General features: G+C 33.5%; 2 protein-coding genes across 6 annotated transcripts; both read right to left on the reverse strand.

The window, feature by feature from the left end:
* Positions 1 to 687: 687 nt before the first annotated feature.
* On the reverse strand, positions 688 to 2,748 carry LOC107942317 (9-cis-epoxycarotenoid dioxygenase NCED6, chloroplastic). Its single transcript, XM_016875967.2, has one exon. The coding sequence runs from the start codon at positions 2,698 to 2,700 to the stop codon at positions 874 to 876; it is 1,827 nt and encodes a 608-aa protein (XP_016731456.1). The 5' UTR covers positions 2,701 to 2,748; the 3' UTR covers positions 688 to 873.
* Positions 2,749 to 5,203: 2,455 nt separating this feature from the next.
* Positions 5,204 to 14,053, reverse strand: LOC107942319 (uncharacterized). Of its 5 annotated transcripts, XM_041077104.1 has the most exons (12): positions 13,806 to 14,035; positions 13,360 to 13,451; positions 11,766 to 12,726; positions 10,821 to 11,481; positions 10,638 to 10,724; positions 8,653 to 8,730; positions 8,371 to 8,568; positions 8,201 to 8,292; positions 6,945 to 7,044; positions 6,504 to 6,602; positions 6,316 to 6,380; positions 5,204 to 5,718 (listed from the first exon to the last, which is right to left on the reverse strand). In XM_041077104.1, the coding sequence occupies exons 3-11, from the start codon at positions 12,482 to 12,484 to the stop codon at positions 6,318 to 6,320; spliced, it is 2,097 nt and encodes a 698-aa protein (XP_040933038.1). In that variant the 5' UTR covers positions 12,485 to 12,726; positions 13,360 to 13,451; positions 13,806 to 14,035; the 3' UTR covers positions 5,204 to 5,718; positions 6,316 to 6,317. The 5 variants fall into 5 exon arrangements, 3 of the variants coding, with proteins under 3 accessions (XP_040933038.1, XP_040933037.1, XP_040933039.1); XR_005901374.1 differs by lacking the exon at positions 13,360 to 13,451 and having other exon boundaries at positions 6,243 to 6,380; positions 8,659 to 8,730; positions 13,806 to 14,036; XR_005901373.1 differs by lacking the exon at positions 13,360 to 13,451 and having other exon boundaries at positions 6,243 to 6,380; positions 13,806 to 14,036.
* Positions 14,054 to 15,928: the final 1,875 nt, after the last annotated feature.

The following is a 15,928-nucleotide window of genomic DNA, read 5'->3' on the forward strand; positions in this document are numbered from 1 at the left end:
TCATGAGATCACACATTTATGAACAACACGCCGCCAACCGCTAACTGACTCCTAAGAATCTTTGTCATTTTGTCCCCCTTTCTCTCTCCTCTAAACCCAAAATTAATAACAGTTCTTATGAAAACACGTATGCAAGCTCTCGTTAAATGAATATAAAATACAACCAAACAAAATTTTTCATAATCATCTTAAACCTTTATCAGCCAATGATTTATGCACACCAAAACTATATTTTCATTTCTTACTATATACATAATTTCTTATTATATCTATATGTAAAAATTATTGGTAAGGCAAAGGTTGTTGTTAGTGGATATATTTTACATGCGTTTCGTCGCTTGCCTGTTTTAGTCCGTGCTTTGACACGTACCACGTATATATCTTTTTAGATAAAAATTTTATTAATTTTTTAGAAAATAATATCTTTAAACAATTTTATTTTTCCAGTTTTATGGTTACGAAATAGTGGGCGTTTTTTACTTTTTTTTCCTTTTTATTTACTGTTTTGCCCTTTCATCTCTAGTATAAATAGGGGGTTGATTTCCTCACATAGAAAAGAAAACAACATTCTCTCAAAGCACTTTCCTGGAAATTGATTTTATTGTCATTTTCCTGATAAGAGCAACTCTAATTCGGATGTGCGAATTTATTTTTAAAACAATAAATTTACCACCGAAAAATAAATTTTTAATTTCTTAATTTCTTATTTATTTTCCAGTCATGCTAACAAATTTGTTTTGGAGTAACTTATTTTCCAACGTATATTATATATAAATAGAAACGAAGAAGAAAACCCTACGAGCTTCTATATTTTGACTATGCAATACGCATAATACAGAAATAGAACAAGCCAAAGGCAAGGTATATATATTTTCAGATGACTTGACGACGTAGCTCTTCTTGACTAATAAAGGTGCCATGGAACCCATAAGGAACCCTACTAGGCAAACTTATAGCAGCCACTTGTTCCATGCTCGAACCTTGCACTATCACCATCTCCGACATTTCCTTCTTCTCATCTCTCACGAATCCCATTATATATCCTTCATCTTCATTACCGTTTCTGTTACACGTTTGTTTTTTTTCGGGCACAAAAAATGGTTCACCCCCATAACGCCATGTTCCGTACATGAACTTGGTGACTTTACCTGTCTGCAAATCTACTTTTGCTATGCCCGAACACTTTGGCCATGGATCCGCTATTGCCAAATACACGAACCGGGTCTTTTGACCCAGGTATTGTCCGTTCACTTGACCCGCTTCCAGGTTCATTCCTGGTACAATTACCCTTTGTGTTGACTGTCTTGTTCTTAAGTTCATTCGGATTTCGGATAGTTCACTTCGGAACGTGTCTTTTGATTCGTTGAAAATGGAATCGGGCGGGTTCATGCAGGACCCGATTACTACTATGATTTTATCACCGGTGTCGGATATTTCTTCCCATGCATTCCATAAATGGAAACAGAAGCAATTCCGTACGTTGATCCATTGGATCCCCGACCCGACAACATCGTTTTGTTGCAAGACACCGAATCGGGATGTCTTGTTTTTGTTGTATACAACGGGTGATCCGCCCCGAATCATTTCGGATAACTTGAATACCATTTGGTGATCCGGGATTACTACGAAATTCTCGGTTATGGCAAAGTCGTGAATCATTGTTGCCTGGTCGATGTCCACCCGCAAGTCACGTGACTTCCTTCCAAATTTATCGAACCTGAAGTATTTCAAGTAAGGTTTCTTTAGAACGTTGTAATTCAGGGTGTGCAAATCACCTGTGACTGGGTCTAGTTTTGGGTGAGCGATCAACGGGCAATCGATTTGATCATTGAAGTTGAACCGTCCAATCGTCTCAAGATCGGCGTCGCCGGTAATTTTAACGTGATAAGGAAGATCATCTTCGGACATGGCTAACAGTCTACCATTGAAATAACCAAGCCCTGCATTTGCTACACCCATGCCGTGTGAACCGTCAACTAAGCCTAAACCGGCTCGAGCCATGTACAGACCGAGTCTAGCTAAACCCAAGTGTCCATGCAGCTCACCAATTGGTTTGGGGAACATGCACCGACCGAACCGGGCTTCTTGAACCAATCGGCTGGTTCGAGTATACCTGCAACTATAACTAGCTTTATTTCCAAGCCCCAAGCCAACGGCATGGATCATCCCATCACCGTCAAACAAATGGTGCCCACCTGAGGGTGCAAACATAGGGTTTGCACCGTTTCGGACGTATACGCCGCGTAAGCAAGCTGGAATCCGACCGACCACTTCCAACCCGTGATGGACCGGACACTCTTCAACCGGTGCAAAGTTCCCTGAAATTTGAACCGCCGGGTCAACCATTTTAGGCAACACATGATTTTTTTCAAGTCGCATGATCACGGAGGTCTCAATTTTGTCCAAAGCCACCGCCGCTAGCTTTTGAAACCGGTTTAAATGAACCGGATAGTTCGGGTGTTGTGGAACCAAGACATTACTACGTTCTCGTTGGACCATAGGTTCAACAACCTCGGGATGCGGAGATGATCGTGACGGCGCCGGCGGTGATAGCAATGGTAACGGATTTCGAGGAACGGTTTTCTTGGCGGGATTGACGATAAACTTGCATGTAAATAATTGGGATTGGGTTTGAAGGAGAGATTGATGTTTGGGGGTAAAGAAGTGAAGTGAGGGTTGCATGGTGGAAGAGAAGATCATGGAAAAGAAATAGATTAGTGAGGTTAGTTTAGGTTATATGGGGTGGAGTGGAAGGGTAGGGTTTATATAAAGCGAAAAAGGTGTAGTGTTTTGACATTAATTTTTCAGCTAAATCTGGGTGATGGTGGTTAGAGGAATAGACACGTCAGAGATGAGTTTTAACTTTGGAGGAGAGTGTATTTCCTTTAATTATAATACGAGGATAAAGTTCTAATAGGATTACGAATATTGCAATTTGAGCTCAAGTCATACTTGAAATAGTGAGTATTTTAATCATCAGGTTCATACGAGGTTTTTATTTTTTATTTTTTACATACTATTCTTATACCATATTATTAATATCTCAATAAACTTTCTAGGTAAAATACATGAATTTAGATTCAATGTCTAATTTAATATATGAATTTTGATTTAGTATAATTATGTACATAAAATATGATTTGTGATTCATATATATATATAACTTTTATTTTAAATTAACTGTACACATTTAAATAAATATATACATTTATTTTTATATTTGATTTAATATAATAATTTGTGTATATAATATATCAACATAAAATTGTGCTATTTTGATAATATTGTTAGTGATTTATAAAAATTGAATCAAATTAATATTTCATATAAAAAATCACATAAAATCGAAGTTTTTGTATAATATTACATATTAAATTAAATTTTATGTATAATTTTAATATTTATCCTGAAAATTTCTATTTCATAAAATAAAAAGAGTCATATATATTTTGATACTTCAATTCGATTTATTAATTCCAATTGGAACTTATAGATTTTCCTTTTACCAATTAACTACTTCAACTTTAATTCTCATAGACAAGCTACCTCAAAGTGTCACTTCGTTTTAAATTTTATGATTAGAGCACATGTTGGCTGAAAATTTTAAAAAGTTACATTTTGGGGTAATTTTTATAATAGAATTAAAATTGAGTTATTTAATTGGTCTAAGGAAATCAAAAGTATTAATTTGAATTAAGAAATCGAATTATATTCACCTTAATAAAAAATTATGGTTCATCAATGTGGTTTTGGTAGTATTGACCAAAAAAAAAAAGAGGTTCTAGGATATTGTTAGAATTACAATGAAATTATTTATATAAATATAGTTCGTAGCTTGTGAGGTTAAAAGCTACTTTCTATGGTAAAAATTGAGGGGTAAAATATTTTGACTTCTGCTGTTAAAATTATAGTCAAAATTTTGAAAAATAAAAAAACAATAAGATAATGCTTTTGGCTTTAAAAATTGACTTTGAGAGATGTTATTATCTTCTTATCTCTAAGCTTTTGTTGTTTTAGATTTAGTTTTTTTAATGTGTTATTAAGGTGTTTTTTATGTTTATTTTATTGATTATTAAGATAAATTTTTGAGATTTGTGATTATTCTTTTTAATAACATTCAAGCCGTATTTTATTATTATACCCAAATTTTAACTATGACTTATAATTTTCACCATAAGACTAGACTTTTATAAGGTATACTTTAACATAATTTTTATTTGTTCTAAAATATATGATTTAAGTTAATTAATTCACCCATGATTTAAACGAAAACTTGATTAATACAATCAAGGAAGAAGTAAAAGAAAATCAAAGCAAGCTTACAAAAAATGATAATTAGAGACGATAGAAGTGATAGGTCCTTGTATGAATCCTCCCAAATATTGTATTTAGGTTATATTTATTAAACCTCTCGTGGATGAATGCACAGAAATGTGAACAAAATGGTGGTGCAATTAAAGCAGTGAAGTGGGTTGGTGGGCCACCTCCAATAAGTTGCCAACACCTACTGCCTCCAACATGGCTAACCCACGTGGTCCTTTTTCCTTATTAAACCGAAAAAGAAAAAAGAATTCATCACACTATTAAACCATTTATTTGTTTTCACTACAAAAAGAAAAGAGAGAAAGAAATGAATTACTTTGAGTGGTAGAGCTTGTGACATCCCACGTATAAGTAAAAGAAAACACGTGTCTAAATTGAGGTTTGGGTACCCACGTGGATGAAAAACCATTGATTTGCCCTTTGTTTGGGTTGCTCCTGTTATAGGGAAAACATTGGATTTGTTGCCTAATTTCAGGGACATTGGATTTAGACCACGCATCCCTCCACCTTCCGTTATTACAGTTTTTAGATAATATTAAATCCAAAGAGAATGTGTCTTTAAGTATTAATAATATATTGGGTTTGAGTTTCAACGGTCAAATGTTTATAATATAATTTATAAATATCAATCCTCCAAACTATTAACCATGTAAATATGTAATCATTATTGATGTGATTAACCTACTTTGATTTTATCATCATATTAAACAAACAATAACATTACCTGTTCAATTACATTTTAGGTAATTTTTATGTGTAATTAATCCAACACACATTTATAATCGTTTAGTTAACCCTATATTCATATCCAACATCGAATAACTTATTTATTTAATATAAAAATATTTCAACTTTTAAATACATAAAAAGGACCTTCTCGTTAATTCAAATAGAATACCATATTTACTCATAAATAGTTATGTAAACCCTTAAGCTCTCAACATCATTTGTATGAATCACCAACCAACAAAGGGTGTCTCTATGCCCTCCTCGAGACTAATGAAAAATCAACATCCCGAGAATACAATACTCAACCTGTTGAGGATTTGAACCCCTCAACAAGTTTTAACACGTAAAACTAACCGATTCCTCAACACACGTATTTCCATAAATATATTCTTTCGGAAATTGGAGGCAAGGGAGCAACATGAACGATTCTAGTGCAAATCTCAGTGAAGAGACCTCTAAATGAAGCATTTATAAGGGCTTTGACAGGTGAAAAATGTTTTCGATGGGGAGTTCATCATTTTCCAACTAAATAAAATTTAAAAACGTTTCAACAAAAACAACGAGTTGCATGCCAATGCCATGGCCCTACAACTTTACACTGCAGATTTCAAAGCCTGTCTGCTGCTCACTTCATTCTCTGTTGCTTAACCATTGTATCACTCAAATCTGCAGGCAACAGACAAAATCATAACATCAAAACACAAATTTAACCAACGGTTCATCAATATCATCTCTTTGCGGACACCAGAACCAGAGGTAACTTCTTCAGCATTCAAATGAAGTTGAGGAATTAACATTAAGGTTTAAATAAGAAAAACCTATGTTTGCAAGCTACTTAGATTCGGCTCACGAAAAAAAATACATCTAATGTCTCGATCATTGTCAAGTTGAACTTGAACTATTGAACAAGCTTAATTCCAAGTACCTTAATGCTTGACAGGAGAAATACATAAAACCTAATCAAAATTTTCTTCTTCTAATTAATATTGAAAAATCTCAATAAGAACTTGAACTTAAGTTTCGAGATTAAGCAGAAATAATGAAGTTTAGAGTTGAGCAAGAAAATCAAGCTCATTTTTTATCAGATAAACAGACCTAAGTGAGCCATACTGAACAAGCTTGAGCTTTAAAACTTGACTAAACTAACTAGTCATGATAATGTCCAAGAAGTCTATTAAAAAGATGTTTACCTATCACAGATATATATTCGCTTAAGATTTTTTTTATTGTCATACAAAACAACTGATCTGCTGGTATGCTCACATTCAATTTATAGATGACTTGCAAACCGGGCATGAAGTTTTCCGACTCAGCCATGGATCGATACACTGAAACATGAGAAAAAAGAGAAAAAAACATTGAACTCATCAACATTCTCGTGTAAGCAACGTCAATGAAATCAATTGCAGAAAGGAAAAACGAAGTGGCATAGCCAAGATAAAATGGCTTACATCCTTGTGAAATTTATGTAGACAAGGAAGATGGCGAATGGTTTCTCCATTTGCGGGGGTTTCAAGGCATATCGCACAAACTTCCTCAAAGTTATCAGTCTGCAGTGATAAAAAAATTCAAAACAATAATTCACAATTAAGATCAGGAGAGTGAAGCAAAAGCAATGGATAGTATATTTGCACTGATGAAGAAACAACTGGACGTCAAACCAGTATAATCTTTGTCATCGGTTTTATACTGGTCAAACTGGTTTTCTTCTGTTTCATTGAATCCTTGTTTCTTGGGATATGCCAGACCAAATGGGTTCATTGTTTCCCGATTGAACCAGTCTGACCGACCAGTCAGGCCTGGTTTTTTCATGACTAATTTGCAAGCATGTAGATGAGGGTATAAAAGAAAATCTATATGGTGTCTTTTTTTCACATGACCAAGAAATTTACCTGCACTTTGGAGAGTGGTAAACTGTTAATTCGGTGAAGAGATGCACCAGTATGTTGATGATTATTATCATCAAGGGTCAGAAACCTTTCATAATCGCCACTGCAAGAATATCAAAAGGTGACAAGACATAATAACTTCAAGTACCACTTGTAATCCAAATATAGGAAATTTTAAATAGAACATGAAGCCAAATAGAAATATGAAAAGCAGAAATAAAAAGGAAAAATTACAGATGGTAAACATTAAATATTTAAGTTAAAAGCTACAGAGATTATTAGTCATTCTCGACCTATACTAGATACTCCTACCAGCACAAATAACATGCCATTCCACAAATTTTCATCATCTTAATTTTTCTTCAATTAAAAACTGCAATATGATAAATTTGTGCTAGTTGTGAAATTAGGTGGTCTATGTATGACAATAAAGAAGCTTGGATGAAAAATATAAACAGTAGACTTTGACGTGTTGAAAAACTGATTGAAAAGGATAAATTGGGCATGTTAAAATCACCTTATAGAAAGGTTTGTGAACCATTTTAGGACGCTATAACCTAATTAATTTGTAAAATATACTAGGTTTGCTAATTACCACAAGTTTAGATAATATCAACCCAAGATGCATGATAAATAGTTGGTCTCTCTCAAAAATATATATATAAATTAGCCAGGCTGTGACATTATCCAGAGCTAATCTTACCATAGTTGGCACCAATTCTGTTGTTGTGGACGCTGCAGTATTTTTAGTTGTTTCTAGTGGAGGTAGTTTTCGGTATGCAGTAGGATTCTTGGAATAAAAGTTCTCTGTAGAATTTTATTTAGAAAAAATATTTTGGTAGGACTTTATTTAGTTTGATATGACTTTCCTTAATGAGTGTACAAACCCTACAAGAGATATGGGGCTCTCTTTAACGAATCCTAAGGTTTCATGCTCCCTTTGATGAGTATGAATTATTAACCAAAATAGGTTGTTACAGAAATCGAAAAATAAAGGGAAGAAATTGATCATGAATTCCCTTTAATGAGTCTATAACGTGACTCTATTTGTGTATTAACATCTGTGTATAGTAACTGAACATTTCTGCATAAAGTGCAAACCCTCAAGATTGAAATTGCTTTTCACAGCCCAAGGGCCAAGACACTTGTAATTGCAACCAAAACATGGCCTCACTGTAACCTCTAAATAAATTGTCTATCAAATTGAAAGATGCAATCATATGGCAACACAGATCCAGTTAATAGAAGAAAAATCTTACTTGTTAAAATCATTGTGAACTCGGAAGATGTGACCAGCAATGTCATCATCATCTCCAATAGCAGCCTCCATGGCTTCCAATATATCAAGTCGCTGTATCAGAAAGCCCTAAATCAGTTTTTGTTGAAAGTAAAGAAATACTGGATGGGACAAAAAGGGGGGGAATTTTACCATATCCAAATCCATGTCCAAAGGAAAGTGAAAATTCCTTGCCCTAGATGATACTGCTCGACTTTGATTCAAAACCCGATTCCTCAACCGCGGCACTCTAGCAGAACTAGGAAAACGAGCCCGTACTCCTCTCCTATTTGAAGAATTCTGAGAAGTCCGCAATGGTGACCGAGTATGCGACTGCCTTGTTGACCCTCTCTGCATAAGCAAAGAATAATGTTACAGGAGGAACTTACACAAATTCTAAAGGAAAGGGACTCCAGCAGAAGTAGGAGAACGAACCCATACTCCTCTCCTATTTGAAGAATTCTGAGAAGTCCGCACTGAAGACTGAGTACGGGATTGCCGTGTTGGGCCTCTCTGCATTAGAAGCAAAGAATAATACATGAGGAACTTATACAAATTCAAAAGAAAAGCATCAAGTTCATATGGTTGAAGAGAGAATAAAAACAATCAAGTACCAAAAAGAAAAATGATCCAAATAGGATTAGCCAATACATTTCTTTTATGTTAAAAAAGTAAAAACCTTGATTGGATATAGTACTATGTATCATGATAGTACCGTCTGATAAATACAAATATACATCCTACAATTAAAGGCCTTTCCACTGAATCAAATAGCATGAATGAAATATAGTTTCTCCTCTCTTCAGTGAGCAAGATTAGCACCAATCAAACAGTATAATTAAGTCATTTGACCCAGCAACAACAGGAAAGAGAGTACTCATAAAGTTGGACCTCTACCTTCTTTGATAACAACCAAAACAGTTAAAGCATCTAAATACCGATTCAGTGAGGATGGTTCCTAAAGTTTTATGCAAGCTCTTTCATAATGAAATTATTTATTTCACATTAACTAGGGTTTCCATAGAGATAGAATAGTCAAAGAAGGGATATTGGAGTCAAAGTAAGTTAAAAACTTCTTGAAATTAAACCAATAACGATCACAGCATCAATATCATTCTGAGATCAGAAAAATATAATTTTCCATATTAAACTTGAAAAAGAAGAGCCTCTCAATTGAAAGAAAAAAGAGAAAAAAGATAAGAGAGGGATGATGATAAAAACATCCTGTTAGCAATGTCAGGAAACAACAACTTTCAACATTAAACAAGAAACAAAGGGACAAACAACTAAACAGGAACCAACCAAAATGATTGGCATACACAAGAATAATGTGTTTATACTAAAATAGAAAAGATAACAAGATTAATTATCGATGTCAAAGAAAGAATTTTAATAATGCCAACAAGTGCTTGAGTCTCCACATGCAAACAATTATTTGTGACACGTCAAAATAAAATTATTTATTTTAAGATAACCCCCGGAGTATGCATGAAGATTAGGCAGTAAAGGGAGACCAAGTGCAAACCAAATAATAGCATACATGTATCCTGCACATGCCCAAAGCTGAAAAGTATTGGTCACTCTTAAAGGTTTACAATATTTGGTACTTGAATGGCCATATAAATAGAGACCTACATCCTCTAAAGTTTGTCTCACTAATTCCTTCAATTAGTAGTATCTCATCAAAGAGTCTTGATAAAGCTTATTACATAGTCCCCGTTTTTGGGATATGGTAGCATGACACAGCTCGATAAAAGCTAGCTTGTCTAGATTTGCAGGTGGTGGGTTCTCATGCCCCTTTTACAAAAACATTAAGGTATTTTTATCAGAGGTGCCAAGACTAAAAGCAAATATAGCACTCAGCTTCAAAACCTTTTTAGGTCCAATGACCAAGCTAGACCGGGCGGGTAGCCCTCCACACTTCCCATCGATACTCTCTATCCCTCACAAACCCAGGATTTGGTTCCAAGTCTTCAGGTACAACCAAATTTACCGCCTTAGCTAGCCGCACTAGATTTTGGAGACAACTAAAATACATGTGTTCACAAGCTAAAAAAAAAATTCAAATCAAGCTCAGATCAGTTACCAATCAAATTCTGAATATACTCTCAAGCCTTTTAGTCACAATCAAATATGAAAAAAAAATTAAATAATGAGGAAAAACAAAACCCTTTACTTACCTCAAGGTTGTTGTATAACCCTGCTCATTTACCATGCGGAGGGGCAAAATCACTAAAACCAAGTCTCTTCTACTTTTAAGATCAGAGATCTGTGCCCCTTGTATGGCATGTTTCCAGTAGTTTAAACACAAATTTAGCAGCTATCTTACACCATTGTTCATAAAATATCTAATGATGCAGTCATTCATGACACTCTGAGGTAATCATCAATTAAAGAAAAAAAACTTGAAGTTTTCTCACCCGCTGAGTCTCATGGATGCTACGATTAGAAGGACTTGGGAATGTATCTTCCTCCTGCTGAAGAGCCCTCGCAATGTTTTCATCAATCTGTAGAAAGATTCGTAAACATTTAAAAGTTGCTAATAGAAATAAACAAGTTATCATTAATTAGGGAGAAAGGTGTTAAATAAAAACAGAGCCAACCTCATTGTTGCCATATATTGAGACCTCATGATATAATTGTTCTTGGAGTTCACGGGCCAATATTTCATCTGCTTCAACTTGTCTTGCCCTAGCCTCTGATTCCTCGTCATTCACACAGTCTCCATGATTGGCATCCACATTTGTCCCTCTCATTTCAGATAACTCATCAAGATCCGAAACATTCAGATGGCGCCCAGTATTGATTCTAGATGACCCTAAACTAGATGATCCCCAAGATGAGCAGCGAAACACAATGTCTGTGTCATTAGGAATGACCCTAGAGCTTTCACCACTATTTCCTGAGGATAATACATGTTTCGTTTGCCTTTTAGACAGCAGATTTTCTGCATGAGAAGGTTCACTTTTTTGGTTGAATTTAGAGAAGATCACAGGAGCTGTTTCAGTTGCATCACAATTTTCCAGACAACCAGATGGAATCTTGTTGCTTCCTCTACTAGCATCGTTTCTTTTTACAATTTTATTTTCATTTTGTTGACTCACGTGGCATCCAACATTTTTAAATCTGCTGAAACAATGTGAAGCTGCATGCTCTGCATTCTTTGAACGGTTGTGTGCGCTTCTCCAACCACCTTTTTCCTCAAAGCATTCATCTCTAACCGAATCACCATTAGTACCAATAGCTTCTCCATTGTTCACAGCACTGCAGCAGGTAAACCGCATGTTTTAGTCATACAGACCCTTCTAGTCTAGAATTATGGAATAAACAGTAGTCTTCCAGAATTATCTTGACATAAACATGAAGCTTTAAAAAATGCTATATTGTCCTTTTATCACAGGCTATTCAAAGCTTCTGGCAGGAATTGCAGCCATCTCTTTGACAAACATTTAATACAGGAAATGAAACCAATAAACATAAAAAGAAAGCAGCGTACAGACAATAGGCAAAGAAATCTAATTAGTGAAGAACACAACTTAAAATTTTACCTGCCAGATAAACTAATACAATTAATATCCTGATCCATAGATACACGAGGATGGGCAACACCTTTTCCTTTCCCATAATTATTATCTCCAGCAATTATCTCACTAATGTCCATACAAGGATTATTGCTAGCCGCATTCCCAAAATTTTGTTCAGATTTAAAGCTGTTTTGGGATTGTTCATTGAATTGTTTAGCCCTGATAGCTATATTCTGGGGAGAGATGCAGCCATTTCGAACCAATCTTCTTTTTGCAGTTGCTCTTGGTGAGACAACATTTTGGTATGCAGGCAATTGCTTGTCCAATCTAAGAGGGGAACCACAAGAGAGATCCACCCCTTTTGCATGATCAGTAACTGAACCAACACCTTCAAATCCAATGTCATTTATTTTTTCTTTTCCCTTGAAGTTATTTCTGGATGTTGCAGAATTGCTTGAAGAATTATATATGTAAGAACCACCATTTCTTGGTATGTTGCCTTCATTTTTTCCTCCTACTGAGCAATTTTCTGATCCACCTTGCGGAAATTCCATTTCAGGTTTATGCATATTCCGCCCAGTTAAATTTACCATAGCATGATCTTTTCCAGATCCAGATGATTTAGATGGCAACTTAGAGAAAGGAGCTTTTCCTATATCCATGTATTGCTCTCTAATGAAATTCCTGCTTCTCTCCATTGTTGTTTTTCGGGATAGAGGAGCATTTTCTCGAGCTTTCTCCATTGGGATCAATACCCACCGGAAAGTTTTTGAGGGTGTCTATAACGTTTTCTGTTCTGCCCATTTTCAGCAGCCACTCTATCTCTGCCCCTTAGCCTATCCAAAGATGCACTATTAGAACCTCCCACATGATCAGCTACATATAAATTGCCAACACGATGAACTCCATGCATTCTCCGTGAAGATAACCTATCAGGAGTGTCGGGTATGTCCACTAATGAATCAATGTCCATGTCCTCCATTTTCTGCAACAAATTAAACATAGGAATCAGGCCCTGACTTCACATGAAGCTTCAATCACAAAAGTATGATTTTCATGCAAACAATTTCCTATCCAAAGGCGTTTAGCAACATTATACTCCAAATTAAATTATCAGCACCGGAAAACTCACCCTTTTATGACAATAATTTAAGGCAATGTAACCCCCAACCAAGCAAATTAACACCTTACTTCCCTAAATTTCTCTTTAGACCTTCCTTAGAATATTATTTAGCCCCTAAGCAGCTGTGTTACTCAAACTCAAATGTGAGCATCATGTATGAGTATGAGTCCAACACAAGAGTTCTCAATTTTTTCCAAGTTTTTCAGTGTAATCGAAGGGTCCTTAGAGAGTCATATCCTCATATCCATATCAAGATATGCACCAGACACAAATATTGAAAATAAGTAACTAAAAGGAAAGGATGAGCCCAAACAACATAGAGAGAAAGTAGGACATTAAAATTGTTTCTGTTGACAAATAATGCAACAACAATAAATAAGAAACAGAAAGTAAAGAGTAAATGCTCATAAAATATACCACTAATAGAAGGAAAACTCAACCATTTCCACTACAACTTTGAACACTCTAAACATCCACATGCCAAGCAAAACTCACCCATGTGACGTTTATTATGAACTGAATAAAAAAAGAATATCAAACTTGCTCGGTAAAAGATCACAATGCCTAAAGCAACAACGAATTTCGACCTAGCAAAACGAAAATTCTCAATTATTATATGCAGGCAAACTGTTTCAAATAGCGGCTTTATTATTAGGAAATAAAAAAAAAAAACTATATCAAATTCTAATCCCAATAATATACACTACTAATTCTCCAGAATTACCAGATACTAATAAAACAAAAAAAAAATCTATGTACAAACAAATAAAGTAATCATACCAAAAATCAAAATAAAAAAAATTATATATTTGTAGAATTGAGAGTAATAGCTTTTAAGTTTACATATTCAGCAAATAAATATAATAATAGATTATCAAAACGGCAAAAAGTGAATAAACAAATTGACATTAAAAATACAAAAAATTAAGAAAAATCGTTACCAGATTTTATTTCCGCTTTTGGTGATGATAGGGATCGCGGAAAAGGAACGAAAATTCCAGGAAAAAAAGAAACAACTTTGAATACTTCAAATCCCTAAGGAGACAATGCCATCAACTCATCTCAGACTCACCTTAAGATTTTACGAATTTGGTTTTGTTTGTCTCTTTCAATTTCTTCAGGGTCGGCAATTCGGATAACCTGTTCCGGGTCGGATCTGGGTTTTCCCTTTAGTTATCAAACTGACCTCACAAACACCATTTATTAAACGAATTTTAAATAATTAATTGATGGATAATTTACTCTTCGATTTTTATATTTTTTTATCAACTTTATTTTTATTTTTGGTTAAATTTCATTATTAATCTTTCAAAAATATTTAAATTATTTTTAGAGAGAGTTTGGTTCACTGAATCTTATATTACATTCCGTAATAAGATTATAGGAATGTAGCATTACGGATAGAATGTAAGATTGTTTTGTTTGATTTATTTAGCTAGAATGTAAGATTCAAGTGTTTGGTTGATAGTATATAAGATCACTTAAAAACACATTTTGCTCAATTGTTTTTAGAATTATTTTTTTTACAAGTTTAGTTCATTTAGTATTTTTTATCTCAGATTTCATAAAATTATGATAAATTTATTACAAATCTTATTTTTTTTATTACAATTTTATATTGATAAGTAAATATATAGGGTTGAAATAAATTTATAAATCATAACTATAATAATTCATGAAAAAATGATCGCAACACCAACCATAATTATATTTATAGTTATAATTGATACATTAATAAATAATTTATTAAAAAAAATATAATAATTATAATTGTAATGCGTGATATCTACTAATTCAGTATCAAGATAGATAATTATTTTTAATTAATCTTAAATTTTATTCAAGAAAAAAAGTTTAAATTAAATAGAATAATAAAAACAAATGGTAATTTGTCCAACTTTTAAGATTACGCCTATAATCTAAGATTATCTAAGGAATTTGTCGTGATGAGATTACACTCTATATTACGGGATGGTCACAACGTGAGTTTGTAGGATGAATGGAATGTTTAATCCAAACACCATAATCTCATTCTGAAATGTAACATTACAGGTTGTAATGTTACATTTGTCAAATCAAACGCCCCTTAAGTTTGTAATGATTTTAGCATAATAATCCACATTTATTTCATACTAACATGAAATTATTTTATCTCATATGTTATGTCAACAAAAAATTTTAAAATTATAAAAAATCGAATTTGAGAAAAGTTATAGCAAATTCATAAAAATTCAAAAAACTAATATGAAGTATAGTAAGACCTTAACTACAGCTTCCTTATGCAATTAACTATGTGTACAATTATTTGATTTATAAAAAAATCATTTTTTGTTAATTCAGCCATTAAATTAATGATATTTTACTAATGAGTCATTTTATAATAGAGATGTTCATGGGTTGGGTCAGTTTCTAACAAAATTTCAGGACCATTTGATAGGTTCAAGTTTGCCCTGACCTGGAAAATGTGCTTAAAATTTTAGTCAAGCCCGGACTGGATAAAAATTCTAAAATTAGGACTCAGCTCGGTCTGCCCCACTGATATTAAAATTTTTATATAAACAATTTTAAAAATATAATACATCAAAAACACTAAAAACATTAAAATAAATATTTCTCGACAAATTGAAAATAAATTAAAAAAAGTCTTTATACTTAAATAACACTAAGATAAGTGCAACTTAACAAACAAATACCTTTAAAATAGTAGTAAAATTAACAATGAAATAGGAGTTTTACAATATCCAAATAATGACAACAAAATAATATAACACAATTGTGGAATGGTAGCAATACAGTGACAAAATAACTTTTCTTTTTGTAAATTTGGACCGAGCTAAGCTTGAGCTAAAAAATTCTTACTCGAGGCCCAACTCACTTTCTAAACAAACTTTATTTATACCCAAACTTATTTTCGAGCTTATATTTTTTATCTAAACTTTCTAATTTTTCAAGGGATATTCGGATTGAGTAACCTAACTCATAGATAAATTTACTTTATAATAGTAAGAATTAATTTGTTTTACTGGAGCGATGGACAAATTTATGATATGTGTAATTATTGGGT

This window comes from Gossypium hirsutum, chromosome A09 (genome assembly GCF_007990345.1).
Source record: "Gossypium hirsutum isolate 1008001.06 chromosome A09, Gossypium_hirsutum_v2.1, whole genome shotgun sequence".
NCBI lineage: Eukaryota > Viridiplantae > Streptophyta > Magnoliopsida > Malvales > Malvaceae > Gossypium > Gossypium hirsutum.

Coding starts and splice junctions, on each gene's coding strand:
- LOC107942317 (XM_016875967.2), bottom strand. CDS start 2,700: ATGATCTTCTCTTCCACCATGCAACCCTCACTTCACTTCTTTACCCCC.
- LOC107942319 (XM_041077103.1), bottom strand. CDS start 12,484: ATGGAGAAAGCTCGAGAAAATGCTCCTCTATCCCGAAAAACAACAATG. Junction 11,482..11,765: donor TGTATTAGTTTATCTGGCAG/GTAAAATTTTAA, acceptor TACCTGCTGCAG/TGCTGTGAACAATGGAGAAG. Junction 10,725..10,820: donor CAATATATGGCAACAATGAG/GTTGGCTCTGTT, acceptor ATCTTTCTACAG/ATTGATGAAAACATTGCGAG.